At 33.4% G+C, this 19,174-nt stretch overlaps 2 protein-coding genes across 2 annotated transcripts; both read left to right on the top strand.

Moving 5' to 3' along the window:
* Positions 1–274: 274 nt before the first annotated feature.
* On the top strand, positions 275–10,302 carry LOC110019625 (ENHANCER OF AG-4 protein 2-like; the record flags this gene model as incomplete). The annotated part of the gene is made up of 7 exons (XM_020717369.1): positions 275–640; positions 5,430–6,612; positions 6,707–6,998; positions 7,630–7,738; positions 8,328–8,431; positions 8,524–8,711; positions 9,879–10,302. Coding segments are annotated over exons 2-7 (2,232 nt in total), but the record flags the coding sequence as incomplete, so codon positions are not given.
* A 37-nt stretch (positions 10,303–10,339) lies between these two features.
* Positions 10,340–11,484, top strand: LOC110039362. The gene is made up of 4 exons (XM_020744396.1): positions 10,340–10,656; positions 10,842–10,916; positions 11,005–11,082; positions 11,170–11,484. Exons 1-3 carry the CDS (start codon positions 10,401–10,403, stop codon positions 11,052–11,054), a joined length of 381 nt encoding a protein of 126 aa, XP_020600055.1. The 5' UTR covers positions 10,340–10,400; the 3' UTR covers positions 11,055–11,082; positions 11,170–11,484.
* Positions 11,485–19,174: the final 7,690 nt, after the last annotated feature.

Here is a 19,174-nt window from a genome sequence, read left to right as displayed (position 1 = left end):
CCCTAATTTTTATGTATTTACGTATTTCACATAATTATTGCGTACGCAGGTGAACTAATAAAAACACTCAATTTACAAAAAAAAATGTATGTCAGTAGATTTTTTTTTTTTTTTTTTTTTTTTTTTAGTGCGCTGTCCGCATAGAATAATTAATAGGTGAGTTTGTAGAAGTTAAAATCAGAAATTAAATATATAGATTTATTAATTTCTTTTTAATTAATCCATAAAATAATTTACCTTTTTTGTGGGTTCCTTCTTACAGTTTGGTAAATCCGAAACCTTCTCTCTCCGGCCCTCCTCCACGTCCTCCACGTATAGGGCCCTGGGTTCGTTCCTTGGACCGCAAAGCTTGCTTGATCCCGTCGCCGCCGTAAAAAATGGCGCGCGGCCGCTTCGCGCATACAGAAACCTACTATATCACTCCTCCATCGCCATAGGAGCTTTGTATTCTCATTGCCTTAGAGTTTTTTGGTGCCCTGAGCGAAGGTGTGTTCGGTTGCTACGGCGAGGTTTCTTCTTTCTCATAGCGCCAAGGAGAAGAAAGTGAACGAACGTCGCGAAGGTGTTCGAAACTCTGCTTGAAGATCTGGTTGTCGCGAAGGTCAAGGGATTCCCAGCGTGGCCTGCTTGGGTGCAACCTGTAATTTCTATTGCCGGTACAGGTTTTGATTAGTCTATTTGCTCTAGAACTATTTTTATTGAATTGTGGATATTTTTTGGATTGAATTATAGAAGATAGATTGTGGAGCGCTGGTTATTTGAATTTGATTTTTAGCTAATGTGTTGGTATTTCTATGAATTCATAAAAAGGAAATGTTCTCCATTTTAGAGAATTATGGTGGGCAATGGAACAAGGCAAAGGGTTTGTGGTTGAGGAATAGGTAGAATGTTTAAGTGCGAGCCTAGAACATTATGGACATGTATCTTGTAGTTATGGAGTAGGTGGATTTTAGGAAATATGTTATTTACTTATTTTCTAGATTAATAGGTGTAGCCCCAACTCTTGTTTTGTTGAAGATCCTCATATGTTCTTGGCCGTCTTTTGTTTTTTTTTTTTTTGGTGTTTCTGAGTTGCACATTTTCACTACACTAACTTCTGATGCTGCTAGTTGACATTTCTTGGTGTGATCTAAGTTATTTTTCAGTTCTGGAGCTTTAATCTTTCATTCTTTCTGTAGTTAGTAGTCTCTGTTGCCATTGCATAATACATCAGTTCTTTTTTGTCAATAACTTGTGGATGAAAATCTTGGACGCATTGCAATAACAGAGCACACGAATCGACTGTAATTCCTATGTATTTACATATGTAACACCAAAAATTTAATTTTTTATTTACTTCATGAGAAGTTTGATTTCACTTTTTAAATTTTAAAATGTGGCATTTTTTATGGGATATAAAAGACTTGAGTGGTATAGATATAGAAAATAAATCTTAGATGTTAGATTTGTAAGTACGTTGGAATTGATGGGTATGTATGTAAATGCCGCTTAATAATACTGCAAAGGTAATAATAATGGCAAGGAAACGAGGAAGTGAGGAACATAGCATGTGAAAGAGTTGAATGCAACCAATTGAGGATGAATGTTAATGTTCTAAGGTTGTTCTTATCTTCAGACATAAGGTTAGACGTTATTAGCTGGATTTATTGTTGGGGTTAGATCTAGCTTTTGTCAAGTCATTTTGAGTTTTGATTGATTCAGATTTACTTATGTAATAAGGGATTACTATTTCTGTTGATCAGTGGTGATGCTTCATACTGTCCAAGCTTGGTTTTTTTTTTTTTGAAGATTTACATACATACCACTAAATTCTTATGTATTGCATATCTGACACCTAAAGTTCAATTTTTTCATACATGCCACATTTCCTATGCATGAAAGGGTGTATTTCACTTTTTAAAAGTTAAAATAGTGGCACTTTTTTATCTGATATAAAAGATTTTGGTTGTATTAATGTAACAAGTGAACTTTAGACGTTAGATATGTAAATACTGAGGAATTGGATGGTATGTTTGTTAATGTCCCTTTGTTGTGTTAAAGACATCTAATGGATTGGGTTCAACCAAGTTTGATGAGTTGGTCAACAAATTTGTCCAAGGCGGCCATAAGTCAGCCTAGTAATAAATGTTTAGTGGTTACCGAGCTTTTGTGCAAGTCTAGTTGGTATCCCTTGATTATTAGTCTTGACCATGCGAAATATGAAGCTGAGTCATTACAATCCAACAAACTAAGCTAGAATTACACATAGAAATATGCATAGAAGTTTGTATGTAAGATCTTAATCAATAGTGCTTATAAGTACATGTGGTGTAGGTCTGCAGACTTCTTATTGGATTGCCTTTGGTATTGTTTAGAAATCCGAACTACTTATACATGATGTGGCATGTTTAGAGGAATGAATAATTTTGAGGTTGGATGTTTAAGTTTTGGTCGCGAGCTATTTTTGCTTCAATTAATTCTAGTACTTTGGTGGTTATTGATATCTCATCTTGAATTATTTATTTTGAAATTAAAGTTGAAGATGCCAGTTATATATGATTTGGCCTTAAAAAACAACCAACCCTCTCTTTCTCTTCATAATTTAGATCTGAGAAAAAAATCTTACAAAAATAATAAATCCCCAATCTCTCACCACCATTTTCTCTCCAACCTTCTACCCTCCTTTATTTTGTAGTTGATGAACCTTATACTTAGAGTTTTGCTCGAGGAAAGAAGCCTTGTTAAGGAGAATTAAGAGTAATTTCATAATAAGGAGTTACTTCTAATGAGCTAATGCTGCAAGATTAAGCACCATGCTCATAATTGATTGGAGTATTGAAGGCAAGTTTTGATTCAATTTTTTCTATTGTGTATTAGTTCTTTAAATTTTAAAACAATTTATTAGCTTAATATGTTCTAAAGTACACGCCATAATATTTTTTTTGGACCTAAAATATGCCATATTTCGATCATATATTATAAAGCATACAAGTATCTCCTTAGTTTGTCTAGATTTTTAGCTCATTTACTGGTAATTAGTTGTTGATTGGATGAGGTAAACGAAAATTGAGAAGATTTTTTTGTATATAGTTCTTTTATTATTAGCCTTTGTTTGTTAGATCTTGGCATATATTTTTTATAATAGATAGAAATTGCATTACATATCATTATCATGAAATTAATGTATGTAAAGTTTAACCATATTCATGAATGCGTGCATGAAAACTATGTGCCCATATTTAGTGGATTTTAAAATATTGTTTATTTATATGACCTTGATATTTTAATTGTTGTTACATGTCTCATCACTAGGTGTAAGTTTAGTGTCAACTTGATAAGGAATGCACATGATTGCCCAATTTGTATAACATACACCCACAAGAAAAAATCTGAAGTTCTTATTATAAATGAGTTTCTAATTCAAGATTATTAATTATGGTTTTTCAGAATGACAAGATTGCTCGAGTTGATTTGAATTTTATAAGGGAGACCTGAAATCTGTATAGGTTTACTCAAACTTATTTTTCTAGTTTTAGCTAGTTTGTTCTAGTCTAGGTTAAAAATTGGACATAACTGATTTGTCTAATTATGAACTAGTTTTTTTTTTTGACCAATTGGTCTAATACTAAGATTATTTTACAGTTGAAATTTGAAAAGTTGTAATTATGTGTGTGAGCCAAATTGACTCATGGTCCGACTCATCGGCTCGATAAGTGGCTCGTGAGCTGAGTTTGATTAACTAACATCAAGCCAACCTTGATTCGACTTGTTAGCTTGTGAGACAGCTCCTATATAAATATATTAATAAAAAATATCTCAAAATATTTTTTTTATGACTTTATCTTTAAATTATTAAAAATATTTAAAAAAATATTTAATATTTTATATCTCATGATTTATTATTATTTTTCTCTTAGTTTTTCGTTTAACTTGTGATTTCATTATATCACTAACTTAAATTAATTTTTTTTCTTTCTTTTATATTAAACAAGTCAGCTAGTGAGCTGACTCGAACTCGATTATTTAATCAAGCTCAAGCTGAGGATGAATCGAGCTTGACCCAACTTAACACCTCTCATTGTAATTAATTGAAGTTTAGACTGCTGGATCAATATATCTTTCAACCTAGTTCATTTCACTATCCAATTTTCAAATGACTATTAATTTTTTATCAGACGTTTGAAAATTAATCTTAATTTAAAAAAGATTAACTCTAAATTTGCTAACTAACAAACCACACTATCCTTCAGCCTGCTGTCCACTAACTGCAGCTTTTCTGTTCTTCCCTTTTGCAGCCTGCCTTGCCCGCATCTCCAACTGCCCTATCCGCCAACTTCCCATCGATCCTTTACCCTTCCTCCCGTCACTTGCCCCTCAACCAACAACAGGCTTACATCACCCGCTCATCCTATTCCTCCCCCGTCGCAGCTGGGTTGCTGTCCAATGCCTCCTGCTGCTGCTACTATCCCTCCCAACCTCTCATGCTGCTATGAAAGCCCTCTCCCACATTATAGCTTATTACCATACTTACAGTCTCAACATTTCTGCCACTGTCACCATCCCACACCAACCATCTGATACCGCCGCAACCCTTGGGCCGCCATCCTAGCTGCTGTCTAATGGCCGCTCAGCTCCCCGCCGCCGCCCCTGTGTCTTTTTATGTTTACTATCGTTTATTTCATGTCTTGAGGAGTCGTTTCTGTAGCCAATTTCAATTTCAGCAATATTATTTCTATTCCTATTCTAGTTTGGGCTTTCTCCGATATCACCACTATTAATACTCTTCATAGGACACCACATTTGGTTTCTCATAGAGCTTCACGTTAACTTGCACTTGTCATTGATTACATTTAATTCGGTTTAAGAAGAAAAATGCATCTCCATTTTACTAGTTAACTTTCATAAAGCCTAATACGTTTGTTTTGTAAAGAAGCTGGGCAGAGTTTATGTGGGTCTGTGCCAAATTTGGAAAGTGGTTTCGTAGAATTTATGGCTTTAATGGGTAGCAATTGAAGAGGTTAAGTAGAGTTTGTAAGGGGAATTTATTCTTCGATTGTAACGTATTAATGCCTTCAGCCAGGGCATGTGGTGCTGATGCAATAGTTAATTTCTTCATTCATTTATTCCTTTTTTTAAGAAATATATACTTTTTTGCATTGGTGTGAGCTTACCCCGTTTTTTAAATGTATTGTCTACTTTATATTGTTTGTTAAAATTCCTTTTCTAGTAGTTGTACATCAAACCCTCCAGAGCCTTACATTGTTTGGAGTTTCATTGGCCTCTCATGCGGCATTGTTTTTTCTTGAAGTTTGAGTTATCCCACAAAGGTAGAAGGAAATGACCAAGGAACTGCATCTGAACTTTCTATCCTGCATATCAATGTTTATAATACTCTCAAAATGCATAAAAGCATTAAAAACAAGATAAAATGAAGAAGCTTTGTTCTGCAGGTTATTCATTTACTCGTCTAGGTAGAGCTGAGTCTGTCTCTAAAGAATTTTCTGGCGTTGCTCAGAAGATGGAAGGAAATACTAGCAATGGAGGAAAACCTGGCGTGTTAGGAAGCAACAAGAAAAAGTCTACTAAAAAGTGCATACCAAGGGAAGATCTTGTAGTGGGAAAACTAGCAACTTCTGAGGGGAACCCAGTTTTGGAGCCTTCTATAGACCGTAAAGGTGACTACTTCCAGTCTGGAGCTATTAAACGTAAGATGAGTGATGATGGAGTTTTACCCTCGGCTAAAAGCTCACTATTTAAGAATGAGAGAGTTAACATCTCCAAAAGCTCCGGTAAAAGTGAATCATCGCATTTAACTGGAGGAAAAAAGAACAACAAGAATTTAAACTTTGTGAGGCCTGAATCTGTACGAGCTGATAATTGCATCCCATCCACAACACCACCATGTGATAACATGAACCAGTCAGGAGTAATAAAATTGTTCAATGGATCAGGTGATGTTTCAAAATCTTCATCCACTGGCAGTGAAGACTCAACGAAGAACAGGATTGTGACTATTGGAATGAATTTTAAACACAATAGTACCTCTTTAATTCCTTTGCCTCCTAGAAGGAGAGCTTTGAGGTTCCTGGAAGATGATGATGGTGAAGAACGTAGAACTCCAGTTCACCGTGTTACTACTGTCACTTTGAGAGAATGTTCAGGTTCTGGAAGAAAATCTGATATGCAGCCGGAATCTTGTTGGAACTTTCCTCAGAATGGTTCACTTTCAAATATGGATAAAAATTTTATTGGAAATGTGAGCTCTGGAGTTAATAAATCTTCCAACAATGTCACAGGTAGCATGGAGTCGATGGAGAGTTGCTATTCAGCTTCTAGGCTTCGTAATGATGAAGCGAATGTGCTGAAACGTTCTGCAGACTTGCTTGCCAGCTCAAATTCTGTTAAGAGAAAAAAGTGTAAATCTGCTTCTTCAAATGGTAGAGCAGCCAATAACGAACTGAAAACTTTAGTTAGCTCTGGCTATACTGACAATTTGGGGAGTCTCGAAGCTCTCGAGCAACATGGTAGAAAGAAATACAGTGCTTTACCCAAATCCAACATTTCAGTACTTGTTCCTGAAAACAGGTCCCATCTTAATTTTACGGCTGAGAAAGATCTTTTAGCAGGACAAAGGTGTGTATATATGCTCATGCTGTTCTTGGTATATGTAATTCATTCAGTGTGCTTACAGGCTAAGGAAAACTTTATAAATATTTCTTTGATGTAGGTCTTATATTACGAGGGAGGCTACTGCTGATTCTGCTGATAGCAAATTGACAAATTCTACTATGTCAATGAAACATCTTATTGCAGCTGCTCAAGCAAAGAAAAGACTAGCACATTCTCATCAAAGAAAAGGAAACTTGCTACGTACTGATTGTTCAAATGGTAGTAGTGAAGTTGAGGTTGCTAGAGAGGCTTTCGAAGGAATGATAGAAACATTATCACGAACTCGAGATAGTATCAGACGTGCAACTCGTCATGCTATAGACTGTGCTAAATATGGTATTGCAAATGAGGTGTGTGCTTCTCTTAATAATTTTTATTTATTTTTATTCCAAAATCTTAATTTCTTATCAAAACTATGATTTCCACATAACCTGTAGTAGCTCTTTGTATTATGTATGGTCAACTCTGTATGCTTATTCATATTTGTTGTCAGTTTTTCTGTCCTACAACATATTTTAATCGGTATTGTAAGGAATTTAGATTTTTTGTGACTAGAACATTTCTTTAGTTCTATTTTTTCAGTTAATTGTTAAGGTTAACTGGTTATGAACTGTGCTCGAAATCCTCGAATAGGTAGAAGATTGGTTGTAAACAAAATGAAGAATCCCAAGGTGTCGTGTTCAAGCGCTCGCCCTGCTCGAAAGAAAAATATGGTTATGGATTATTCTTTTTTTTTCTAGTTGAACTCCTCATTCTACATTTTAAATACCAGGAATATGCAGCAAATAATATACTGAGATAAACTTTTTTTCACGCATATGTGGACAAAGATATAGTAAGGGAGCGCTGTAAAGTGTTTTTTCCTTTATATTTGCAATATACATAATCATGCCAACTTTATTTTTTATTCTTAGTCGTAGTTTCCAATTGAAATTTGCTGAATCAGGGATCTTGGTCATCGGCTCATCTGCTGATTTGCAGGTTGTTGAACTTCTTATACACAAATTGGAAGATGAACCAAGCCTTTCTCATAGGATTGACCTGTTCTTCCTTGTGGACTCTATCACTCAATGCTCGCAAAAGTTGAAAGGTGAGTGCTTACAAAATTAAATGGCGGTTTACTTCCTTTTTTTATTTAATTTGAATTCAATTGCTAACCTTCAACGAAAAAAATGATTGTTCTATATCTATTTTGCTTCTTATTTATTTAGGTCTTTTCTGAATGATTCTGCGAAATCTTCTTGATTTTCTGTTTTGATAGTTTACCAAATTATTTCATTCGACTAATAATCTCTTTCATTGATACAACCCTTCTTTCTCACACATACTTCATCCCTCTGATAAAATGCCTCTGCCACTCCAGACGGTTATAATTTTCCCATTCGAAGAGTGTTGAAAATACACACATTTTTAGTCCCGTTGACCATACAGACTTGATTCCAATTTAGTCTATGAGGGGTCATTTAAATAAATTCTGTATAGTCGATAGACTAAATTAGAAAGGTGTGCTATTCTAAGGCTAAATTGGTCACGCATGAATAGTCAATCGGTTATTTTGGATTTAAACTGTATATATTTAAATCTTTTGTTTTACTAAAAACATAAATCAATGTCATAGTAGAGTAGGGCTTCAAAAGTTTGTCTCATAACAGTATTTTGGAAATTTCTGAGCATTGCAGAGGCATCGTATGCACCTCTTGTCCAAGCAGCTTTACCACGCATTTTGGGTGCTGCTGCTCCTTCTGGTTCTTCTGCCCAGGAGAATAGACGCCAGTGTCTGAAGGTATTTCTATTTTCAAAAAGTGGGTTTTTCCTGTATTATTAATAGGAGTAGCTAAAGTTTGTTCTTTCTAATTATTAAAATGTTGTGTAAAGGTTTTGACGTTGTGGCAAGAGAGGAGAATTTTGCCAGAATATATCCTTCGTCACTACATAGAAGAAATTGAGTTTCTTAGTGATGGCTTGAAATCTGAGTTTTCCAGTAGAATTCCAACTTGTGCTGAACAATGTGTGGACGATCCCATTAGAGAAGTGGAAAGCTTGCACGTAGATCAGTATGGAAGGTACATATTAGTTGCTATTTATAAATTTTCATTACAATTTTTGTACAATCTGGCATTACCATTATATGTTTTTTTCTGTACTTCAGTTCTTGCTTCTTTTTATGTCATGTGAAATCTTGTTTCAATTCTTGGATAAAAATGATCTCCATTTTCTCCTATTTGTGCTTATCAATCTGACATATTATTATTTACTAAAATTATTCTTTGAAAAAACACCTAATATTCAATAAATGCCAAAAACTGACCTGGCATTCAACAGTGCTACATAAGGATACTCACCACCACATGAAGTTCATGAGTATCATTCATTTTAGATGCATATTCAAGTATAGGTTCAAGTTCATGAACATCATTCATTTTAGATGCATATTCAAATTTATTCACAGCACGTGTATTTGCAAATCAACTTCCAGATTTAATATATTATTAAGTACTCATTAGCTATAAATTGTTCATGAGAATCTAACTCAATCATCCTCGTTCTTCATCAGATAATATTTTATTGAGTTTTTTTTTTTTTGGAGTAAACATAGGTACAATAGACTTAATAATAAATTAGTTATAATATTCTTAACATCTAGAACCACATAAGAAGCCACATATAGAGTTTATGGTGAATTGTAGCTTAATTCATCACTAATTTCTCGTAGTAAAACAGGGAAACATTATAACCTAGAGATAAATGCTATTTAGCCACAACATTTTGGAACCTTCTATAATATTCAAAAACATTATAATCACTTTGTTTAAATCCTTAAAATGATGATACGTTTAATTCTTATTTTTTTCTTAAATCAACAAATATTGCTCTAGAAACTTATGTTGCATATCAGCCCATGAAGATTAACAATACTTCACCATGCAGATTACAACTATTGCCTAAGATACGAGAAACAACTTGGAGGCACATTTACAAAACACCTAGATTTTGCCCACCATTCTATATAATATTCAATCCCATGTGTGAAACATTTTGTTTTCTCCATGAAAAGCTTATTTTGTTAAGAACTTGAAGGCGAATGTTTTGTCCATGTGATTTTTGTTGTTTTTTCTTTTCAAAACAACGTGGAGATCTGGTATGTTACTATGAAATTATTAATGGCTTTGTTTGTCTGTAAAATTTGAATATAGTGCAGCAATATATTGAGTATGGTTACTTTCTTCCAGCAATACAACATTCTTGTTTCCTGGAATTCTTTCTACGCATGTTTTGGAAGATGATGAAGATTTTCCGAGCAGTCTATGCAATCATACCGCAGGACTTTCTCCACATAAATTAGGTATTTTTGAAGCCGTTCCTGGTTCTGAAGGTCGTCCAATGGAAGCACGTCACCATACATTGGAGCATGTAGAGAATGAGATAGAGATGGAAGATGAACTTACATTATCTTTTGAAGAGAGATCTATAGGAGAAGTTTCTACCTACAATTATACACTTCATAAGGAACATTGCTCAGCCCTTGAATCTATATTTGGTAATAATAATGGGCTCCTACTTTTACCGGCAGAATCTCCTCCACTTCTTCCTTTAGATCCTCCACCTTCTCCACCGCCATTACCTTCTTCACCGCCTCCCCCTACACCTCCACCTCCCTCATCACACCCACCTATGTCACCGCCAACTCATCACTGCATCAAGTTTCCTACTCCAGTTCGTCATTTCAACAATGCGGTGAAACTATCCAGCAGATGCCTCCTCATTCTTCCCTGCCAGCACTGAAGATCCTAAACCATTCCCTTACAAGCTCTCAAATCCCCTCAGGCCATCTATCTCATGGAAATTCCATGTTCCATCACGCCTCAACTTTCCTACTTGGTCAAGGAACATTTGGTGCAAAAGAGCAATGGATGTCACATCCTGGTGATGCTGATCAAGGTTATTCTGATGCTTGGAACCAAGGAGGGAGACCATCATCATCTTTAAGTGTACCTTTTGTACAGGATGGTATGTGTCGCCATGCATATTTTTACCATGCTGAAGTAGATGAACTATATGAGGTCTTCCTTAATGTTAGAAATTTCAACACTCTAGTAGTTTCCTGCTCTAGCTATTTATCAAAAGTGCTGTTAGAAGAAGAATATTCTGCCTCATATCGGGTGACTAAAGTGATATGATTGTTTCTGTTGCAGGACACTGCAGATTAACTACTACTGATTTTTATCATCCCCAACATTATTCAGCGCCATCTCGAGCTTCATTACCAGGTGGCTTTGATTGTAGAGCTTTGCCTTGTTATTATGCTATTTATTAGCTTGTCATACAATTTCTGACACTCATGTTCTATCTCTTCAGGTGATAGTTTTGCCAATTTTACCCCCACAGATTTTTGGAGGCCCACATAAATGTATTTATTCTTGATCAAGGGGTCTGGTATGTACTTTGTTTTCCTTTTTTTGGCTATTTAAGTATTCTTTTCATAGTACTTACAGTGGAAGTTTAACTTTATTCTATTACCAGCTATAGGAACATCAAAGGATTTCGAACTGAACCACAAAGATCGCTTGCTCCTTTATACTTTTTCAAGTTTGTGGGAGGTTCAGAGCTTTGTATATTTACATTGTGGTTGATTTTTTTTTGATATTCAAAGGTGCGCTGATAGATGAAGAGAGTTGACATTTGATCTTTTTAGGAATTTGTAAATTGTAGTTTTTGCTGATCTTATACAAAAGCTGATTTCTCCGTCCCAAATTTTAGGCAATGTATTTTAGAGAACGGAAGATTTGCTATAACATTATTGATATTTTTCTATCAATTAAAATTCTGATTTCTATAGAGAATTTTTAACTTCAGACATTGACAATTTTTTTTTTAAGTTTGAGCATACAATTTAGAAATGTCATACCATTATAGTGATTCATCAACCTTATACTGATAGAAATGTGGTCAGCTTTTTTAGCTATTCTAAAAAATATTGACGGACACTCATTATTTTGATAGCTCATGACTGGTAGCTTGTTGGATGCTTTCATTTTGGGACTTGTTTAGTTTCTAGTCAACTAAAGACGATAGAGGGCTATTCAACCTGCATGGGCCTGGGCAATTAGTCCTTCAAGTAAGTTGGTTTTTTTGGGCATTTACATACATAGTACACAATTTTTATGTATTTACATATCTCACATTTAAACATCCATATTTACACACAGCACTCAGATCTGTTATATCACAATAGAAAATAGCAATATTATAATTTTTTAAAAGATAGATACACATTTTCATGCATAGGTTTGAAACAGCAAAGTGCTATGTTGGTAAATACGAAAGTTTAGTTGTGAGATACGTAAATACAAAAGAGTTGTGTGCTATGCATGTAAATTCCCTTTTTTTTCCAGTTTTTATCAGGTAGTAACAATAATTCAGTTACTCGTATAAGTGACATTTGTATGCAAAGCTTTTGGCTCATGGTTGTTTTGCATCATGTATGTTAAGCATTTGATTGCGTCTTTACTCTTAAAATGAAGAGCCTGAAGCAATGATAAACATCTTCCTTGTATTTTTTTTGATGCATTTGACAAAAATTTAATCGCAAGCTCACGCACAATGCATTTGTAATGTCTTGAATTCAGGACCCATCAGTTAAAAGCCTAAGTTCTCAACCACTTGGCTAAAGGTGGCCTGCGTGGACGTCTGTGTTTAGTTGCTGCTCTTATACTTCAACTTTTTATAGTAAAAGATGGTTTAAAATAAAAGTTGATTATGCTGATTTACTTTGTAATAATAGATTTCTCCATTTTTAACCATTTAAATGGACTTTCTAAAGAAGGCAAATAATGCAAACAACCAAATTTACCTTTTTATCAAACTTTAGGTGTTAGATATTTAAATGCATAAGAATTATGTGGCATGTTTGTAGATTGTTCTATTTCTGATGATTTGATTGACATTGTTTTCTCTAAACTTTTTGTGGTATTTTGAAACTGAATAGTAGAATACGTTGTCTTGGGCATGTTAATGTTTAATTTGTTTTAGCTGCTGTTCCATGGCGAGACTTGACTTGCAGTAGTAGCTTAAGAAGATGGAAACTGCGGATGAAATCCTTAACTTGAAATGCCACATTAACTGATGTCACTCAGGTAATTTTTTTGAAATTTAGGTGCTTTTAACTTACAATGTAAATATGATAATTTTGTTTTGACAAATCATCATTGAAAGGATTAGAAATTCCAATCTTGCAATGAAGTTTTTTCTGAGGATTTGTTGCGCACTACTGAGGGATGCAAGATTATTTCTACTAAAATCCTGGTTATGATAGACATGAAGCCTTCAATAGATCTATCTGTTTATATAGGGAAATTAACATGCGGGACACCCAATTCTTATGGATTTACATATCTCACACCTAAACTTTCATATTTACACTCACAACCCTTTACCTATGCATGAAAAGATGGATTTAACCGTTAAAAAGTGATAATTAGTGCTCTTTTTGATGCGATACCAAAGAAATCAGTGCCATGCATGTAAAAATGAAAGTTTTGGTGTGAGATGATTAAATCCATGAGAATCGAGTGGTATGTATCTAAATTCCTCTCGTTTTTATGAAAAAATATTAGCTCACGAGTCCTAATGCATTCCGACTCCAATTGCGGGGCGTCATGTGTCAAATGACCCGACCGAAATACACTTTTTTGGGGGTCATTTGACACGTAGTGGCGCTTCCCCAATAGAGGCCTTATTCAATTGATATATTATAGCTCATGACCAATTAAGCAGAAAATTAATCTGCAAAGACACATAGACTGCATATCTCCAGCCAAAGAGATAAAAGGACTTTGCTCAACCATGCTCGAGCTAATGGCTCCTGGCAACAACTCGGCAACAGTTATAGAGTAGAAACGCATGCCAACCACAAGGAGACATCAATTGATTTAGTGATCCAAAGAGATAAAAGGACTTTGCTCAACCATGCTCAAGCTAATGGCTCCGGGCAACAACTCGGCAACAGTTGTATAGAGTAAAAACGAATGCCAACCACAAGGAGACATCAATTGATTTAGTGAATTTATAAGCCAATTAATTGCACATTAATTAATCGGGAGTCATATATTCTATTTTTTTAATTAATATTTACTAATTATTTTTCAAAATTGATTTATAATTGGTTTTGTGAATGTAGCCTCATCATTAATTTAATAACATGCTTGGCATTTATATCTTCTTGAACAATTTTGTATATATATATATATATATAGATACTAAATGGATTAAACAACTAAAAGACATATATATATATATATATATATATATATGTTACAACTACGAAAAAAAGTATTACATCCAGAGTCTCAATGCAAGTTGTGTTCGGACAACAGTTGCAATCTGCCAGATGTTGTTTCTTTTCTTTTTTTTCTCCTCTCCTTTCGGTGATTCTCAGCCATTGTTCGGACGCAATATTTTTTCTAACGCAAGTTGTGTTCGGACAACAGTTGTAATCTGCCAGAGGTTGTTTCTTTTCTTTTTTTTCTCCTCTCCTTTCGGTGGTTCCCAGCCATTGTTCGGACGCAACATTTTTTCTGCAACTACGGGTGTAATTTTGTGTTCAACATGACATCAAAAAGCCAACGAGTTATGGAGCCGACTTTGACTTCTCATAAACTCATTAGCTCCTTTAAAAATGATTAATGTATAAAATATTTAAAATAAATTCCAATTTAAAAGTATTTTAAACGTGTATCTCACTTTCTCATACTATATGATTTTTTTTATTATTTAAATCTAATTTATTATTTAATTATAATAAATATTTGTGTCAAAATATTTTTATTTTGTTTTGAAAAATTAATTTTCCAAGATTTTATCATGTGATTGGTTCTCCATGAAAATTAATCTATGTTTTTAAAGATAATTTTTATTCACAAATTATAGGATTCTAAAATTTATTTTTTAAAAAAAATATTATTTATATTTTAATTAACATATTAAAGATTTTATATTAAGAGAATATTAGAAAGTTCAAATTTTCAGAAGGAGCAACATAATAAATTTAATTAGGAGTTGGAGGAGCATGCAATTTTAATATATTAAAGAACAAAAAACGTTAAAAATGTTGACGGTTTTTATTTATTTATTATTATTATTATTTTATTTTATTTTTTTGCATTTCAATTTTATATGAAAAAAATGTAATTAATGTCGAATCTTAATTTTTGTATTTCACTTTCATATGATTTATCAATTTTAGCTTACATCATTTTTTTTTTAATTAGAAGCATATCATTAAAGATAAAAAACCAAACAAACCTTTCGCAATGGGAAAAATTATTACATCATGACTCGGCATATAGAGCTGTTTGCGGAGTCCAATCTCGAGCGGACATGAGGAAATTCGGGGACCTCCTCTATAAAAAATAATAAAAAAAATGAAAACGCACGACCCGACCTGACGTTGTTATATGAATATTCCCTCAGCGTTATTCTGAATATTTTTCGTGTTATTCATGTGTTATTAAGTTGATTTTGAGACATTACTGTTTTTTAAACTATAATACCAATAACACATTTAAAACGCGCGACCCGGCTCGACCGAGTTATAGGAATATTCTCTTTACATTATTCTGAATATTTTTCGTGTTAATCATGTGTTATTGGTGTGTTATTGAAGTATTATTTATGCTAGAAAATATTTTTCGTATTTTTAATGTGTTATTTGTGTGTTATTCATAAACAACTCCTTAATAACATATCTATAACACATTAATAACGCAAAAAATATTCAGAATATAGCGAGAGAATATTCAGTTGGGCTGTGTCGCACGTTTTCAGTCATATTTTCATTTTTTTATGCAGGTGAGACCGACTTTCCACATGTCAGCTTGATATTAGACTCTGCAAGTAGTTCTACATGCAGAGTACTCATGTAATAATTTTTCTACCAGTAGTCATCACATTGATATGAAAATTTTAAACTATTAAACAATATTAATTTCTTACAAAAATTGCGTTTCCCTTTAACATAATAAAATCAGTTAATTAATATTAATTTTTAAACTTTTAAATAACATGAAAATGAACTGCAAAAATAATAATAATATTACTATTATTAATAAAAACGCAAATTTTTTTTTGCGTTTCATTAAACGCTAAAAAGATTTGCGTTTGTTAAACCGTCAACATCTTCAACGTTTTCGCTCCTTCATGAATTAAAACTGCATGCAGCTCCAACTCCTAATTAAATTTATCATAAATTTCAAACATGGGGATAAAAATTCATGTTATTTCATACAATTTATTTATCTACAATTATATAAAAATTGAATTATGTTATGCTTAAGCTTTTTAATTCAAGTCATTAAATAAAAAAATTAAATTTATTTGGTAGGCATAAATTCATATTTTGGAAATTACAAAACTATCCAAATTGGGTTAAGCTTATTCAAAAATCCTAAATTGACAATAAAAAAGCACTAAAAATGCCAAAAAAGTCCAAAATATTTGTCTTAATTATTGAAAAAAAAAAGGTCTACCAAAAGGACAAAAATGGCAATCCTCCTCATAGTGTTGCTTTATCCATTTGATGATTTTTAAATTTCAGCCAAAAACAAAGGAAGATTTACATGCATACCCCTCAATTTATATGTTTTTACATATCTAACAGCTAGATTTGAATTTTTAGAGATATATGCCAACTTATTTAAGCATAGCATGAAAAAGAGCGTTTCATACTTTTGTATTTATGCGTTCATGTAAAAAAAAACGTTTTTTTTTTAACTAAAATAGTGATATTTTTATCTAATATGAAAGATTTAGATGGCATAAATGTAAAAATAAAGTTTAGGTGAAGATATATAGATACATGAGAAGTGGGTGGTATGGATAAATGGCCATAAAAAAATTAAAAAAAAGATAATTAAATACATAGCATAAATAATTTTATTATTTACAAAATCTAACACTAATTTGATATTTTTTAATTGCCAAATTGATGTATTTAAGCACGCAACTATCAAATTATTGAGAATTTCATAAAAAGGAAAAATATGAGTGAGAATTTGAAAAATGGATGGCAGAGGATGCCAGATTTGTATATAGCAATGTTTTGGGTGCTTTGCATGTAATTGAACAAAAAAACACATATTAATGGAGTCTCTGTCATCTCTAATGCTCTTAACTAATGGAATACCACAACTTAATACATAACGGATTCGAATCCCAGACCAGAGAGGACTTACAACTGATGAGCAGATGCCCGACTAACCGATCTAAGAATGTGGCGCATATATATACATGTGTGTGTGTGTGTGTAAATTTATATTCACAATACTCAGCTGCTATGCAAAGGTGTATTTAACTAAAAACAATAATAATAATATTTTAATTTTTTATGTAATATTAAATATCTAAATCCTATTAAATATAAAAATTCAGGTATTAAATCAGTAAAGAAATAATAATTGTATAATATGTTAAATAATAATAATAATAATAATAATAGGCATCTACACTGCTAATGGAAAACTTCAATCAAGTATCGAACACTCAGATTTAGGTCAGAAATTTCTTGTATCAACTATTTCTGCACAGATACAATGCTGATACCCAATCAGAAAGAGCCGCAATGAATCAGGATTTCCAAATATCAAAAAAAAAAAAAAAAGAGAAAAAATCAAATCCATGGAAGAAAACAGATCGGATGATTCAGATTGTCCATGTTCTTTCGAAGGAAATCAAAATCGTCTTCTAATTTTCGCAGAGGAAGGAACAACACAAGAAATCTAAGCAGCTAGCAGTGCAATCGTAGCAACAAGAGCAACTGATTCAAAGAAAAAATCAAAATCAAAATCGAAGTCAAACGGAAAAACAAAAAGAGGGAAAAAATTTGATGGGGGAGAGAACTTACCATTCATTAATGGCGTCATCTTGAGGATCGTCAGTCGTCGACATCCTTTGCGCAGTCGGAGGATCCATCTCTATCAATCTTCTCTTCTCTTCTCTTCTCTTCTAGTTCTCAGAGGAGGAGGAAGATGAAGAAACTGTGAAGACAGAGAGAAGCAGGGGTAGAGATGGAGAAGATTGGGTGGGTCGAACCCACCATGGCGTTTTTTATATAGGTCTTGTTTTCATTTATTTATTTATTTATTTTATTTGGAGTGAATGCTGTGAATTGGTTTTCATTTATTTATTTTATTTGGAGTGAATGCTGTGAATTTAGCTCCATATGGCTCAGAAATTGATTCGAATTTATGAGCCAAATTTTTACATCAAATTTTTTCGAGCCGGTTTCAAGCCTACTCCAAACCGACTCGAAATCGGATCGAATTAGTGTTGTCAGGGTTGTGAATTTAGCTAATTTAACTCGAAGATCATTAATCGCTCGAAAATTAATTCAAATTTTAGCTCTGATTCAGATCAGATCGAAATAAATGAGTCGAACAACAACGGGCTAAAATTTTGGATTGAATTTAACAGCCCTACTGGAGTTGACTCGGACTAAGGGAGGTTACTTTCGGCAATATATTAATTGCACTACATGTTCATAGTTGGAAATTTGAATCAGTGGGATGGCTTCCATGTGGAAAGATTCTTCAATTTGTACACGTGCTTAAATTTATAAAAGGGGGATTTACATGCATAAACACTCATAAACTTTTGATATTATATATCTCACCCCTCAAAACACTAGAATAAAAACAAAATTAACACCCACCGTTAGGCCGAAGGAAGGAAGAGAAAGACGAGAGTTTCAGATATCTTTGTAAGTTGTGATTTTGTCATTGTCTTCGACGCAGTTTCTCGTACGTTGCAATCCCGTCGCCACCAAAAGAGAAAGATTGGTGGTTGGTTTTTCAGGTGGCGTTGGAGCCGAAAGAGCAAGATAGGAGTTTTGGAGATCTTTGTACGTCACAATTCAGTCAAAATCCCATCATCTCCTTCTGTCGAGTATGATCATCCAACATCATAACACGGGATCTTTTCTCCTTGAAATTATGTTTTTGCCTACATATCACGCAATTTTTACATCTTTATATATATATATCTTACATATGCATGACAATGATCACTTAGTTCTTGTTTTTTTCATCTTTCTGATAGGTCGATAGCAAGCATGAGCTCGAGTGATTTATGAACCTCAAAAAGAATCATGCAATAACTCTAAAAAAAAGGTAAATACTAATAAATAATATTGGAAACGACGACAAAGGTTTGAAATAACAGTCTCACTATTTCGTTTTAAAGGGGTCGATTTAAGTCATCTTATTCGAATCAAATTATAATCAAAAGCAGAGAGAAGACTTGCGAGAGATAAAGGGTTTCTATGGGGCAGCACGTACATAGCACACAATTCTTATGAATTTCATATTTACCCGGCATATTATTTAACAATTAAAATGAGATAATTAGTGCTACTTTTTATGCACGCTCCCTGAGGAAACTGTTACATATGATCAATTATTACATCCATCGATACGATACGATCCACGCCGTCGACCGAGCATCCGACTTACCAGACATAATATTTTCTCGTAAA

The sequence above is a fragment of the Phalaenopsis equestris genome, unplaced genomic scaffold (assembly GCF_001263595.1).
Source record: "Phalaenopsis equestris unplaced genomic scaffold, ASM126359v1 Scaffold000002, whole genome shotgun sequence".
Classification (NCBI taxonomy): domain Eukaryota; kingdom Viridiplantae; phylum Streptophyta; class Magnoliopsida; order Asparagales; family Orchidaceae; genus Phalaenopsis; species Phalaenopsis equestris.
The sequence above is the reverse complement of the archived record's forward strand: the minus strand, read 5'-3'. Positions and strand labels throughout refer to the sequence as shown.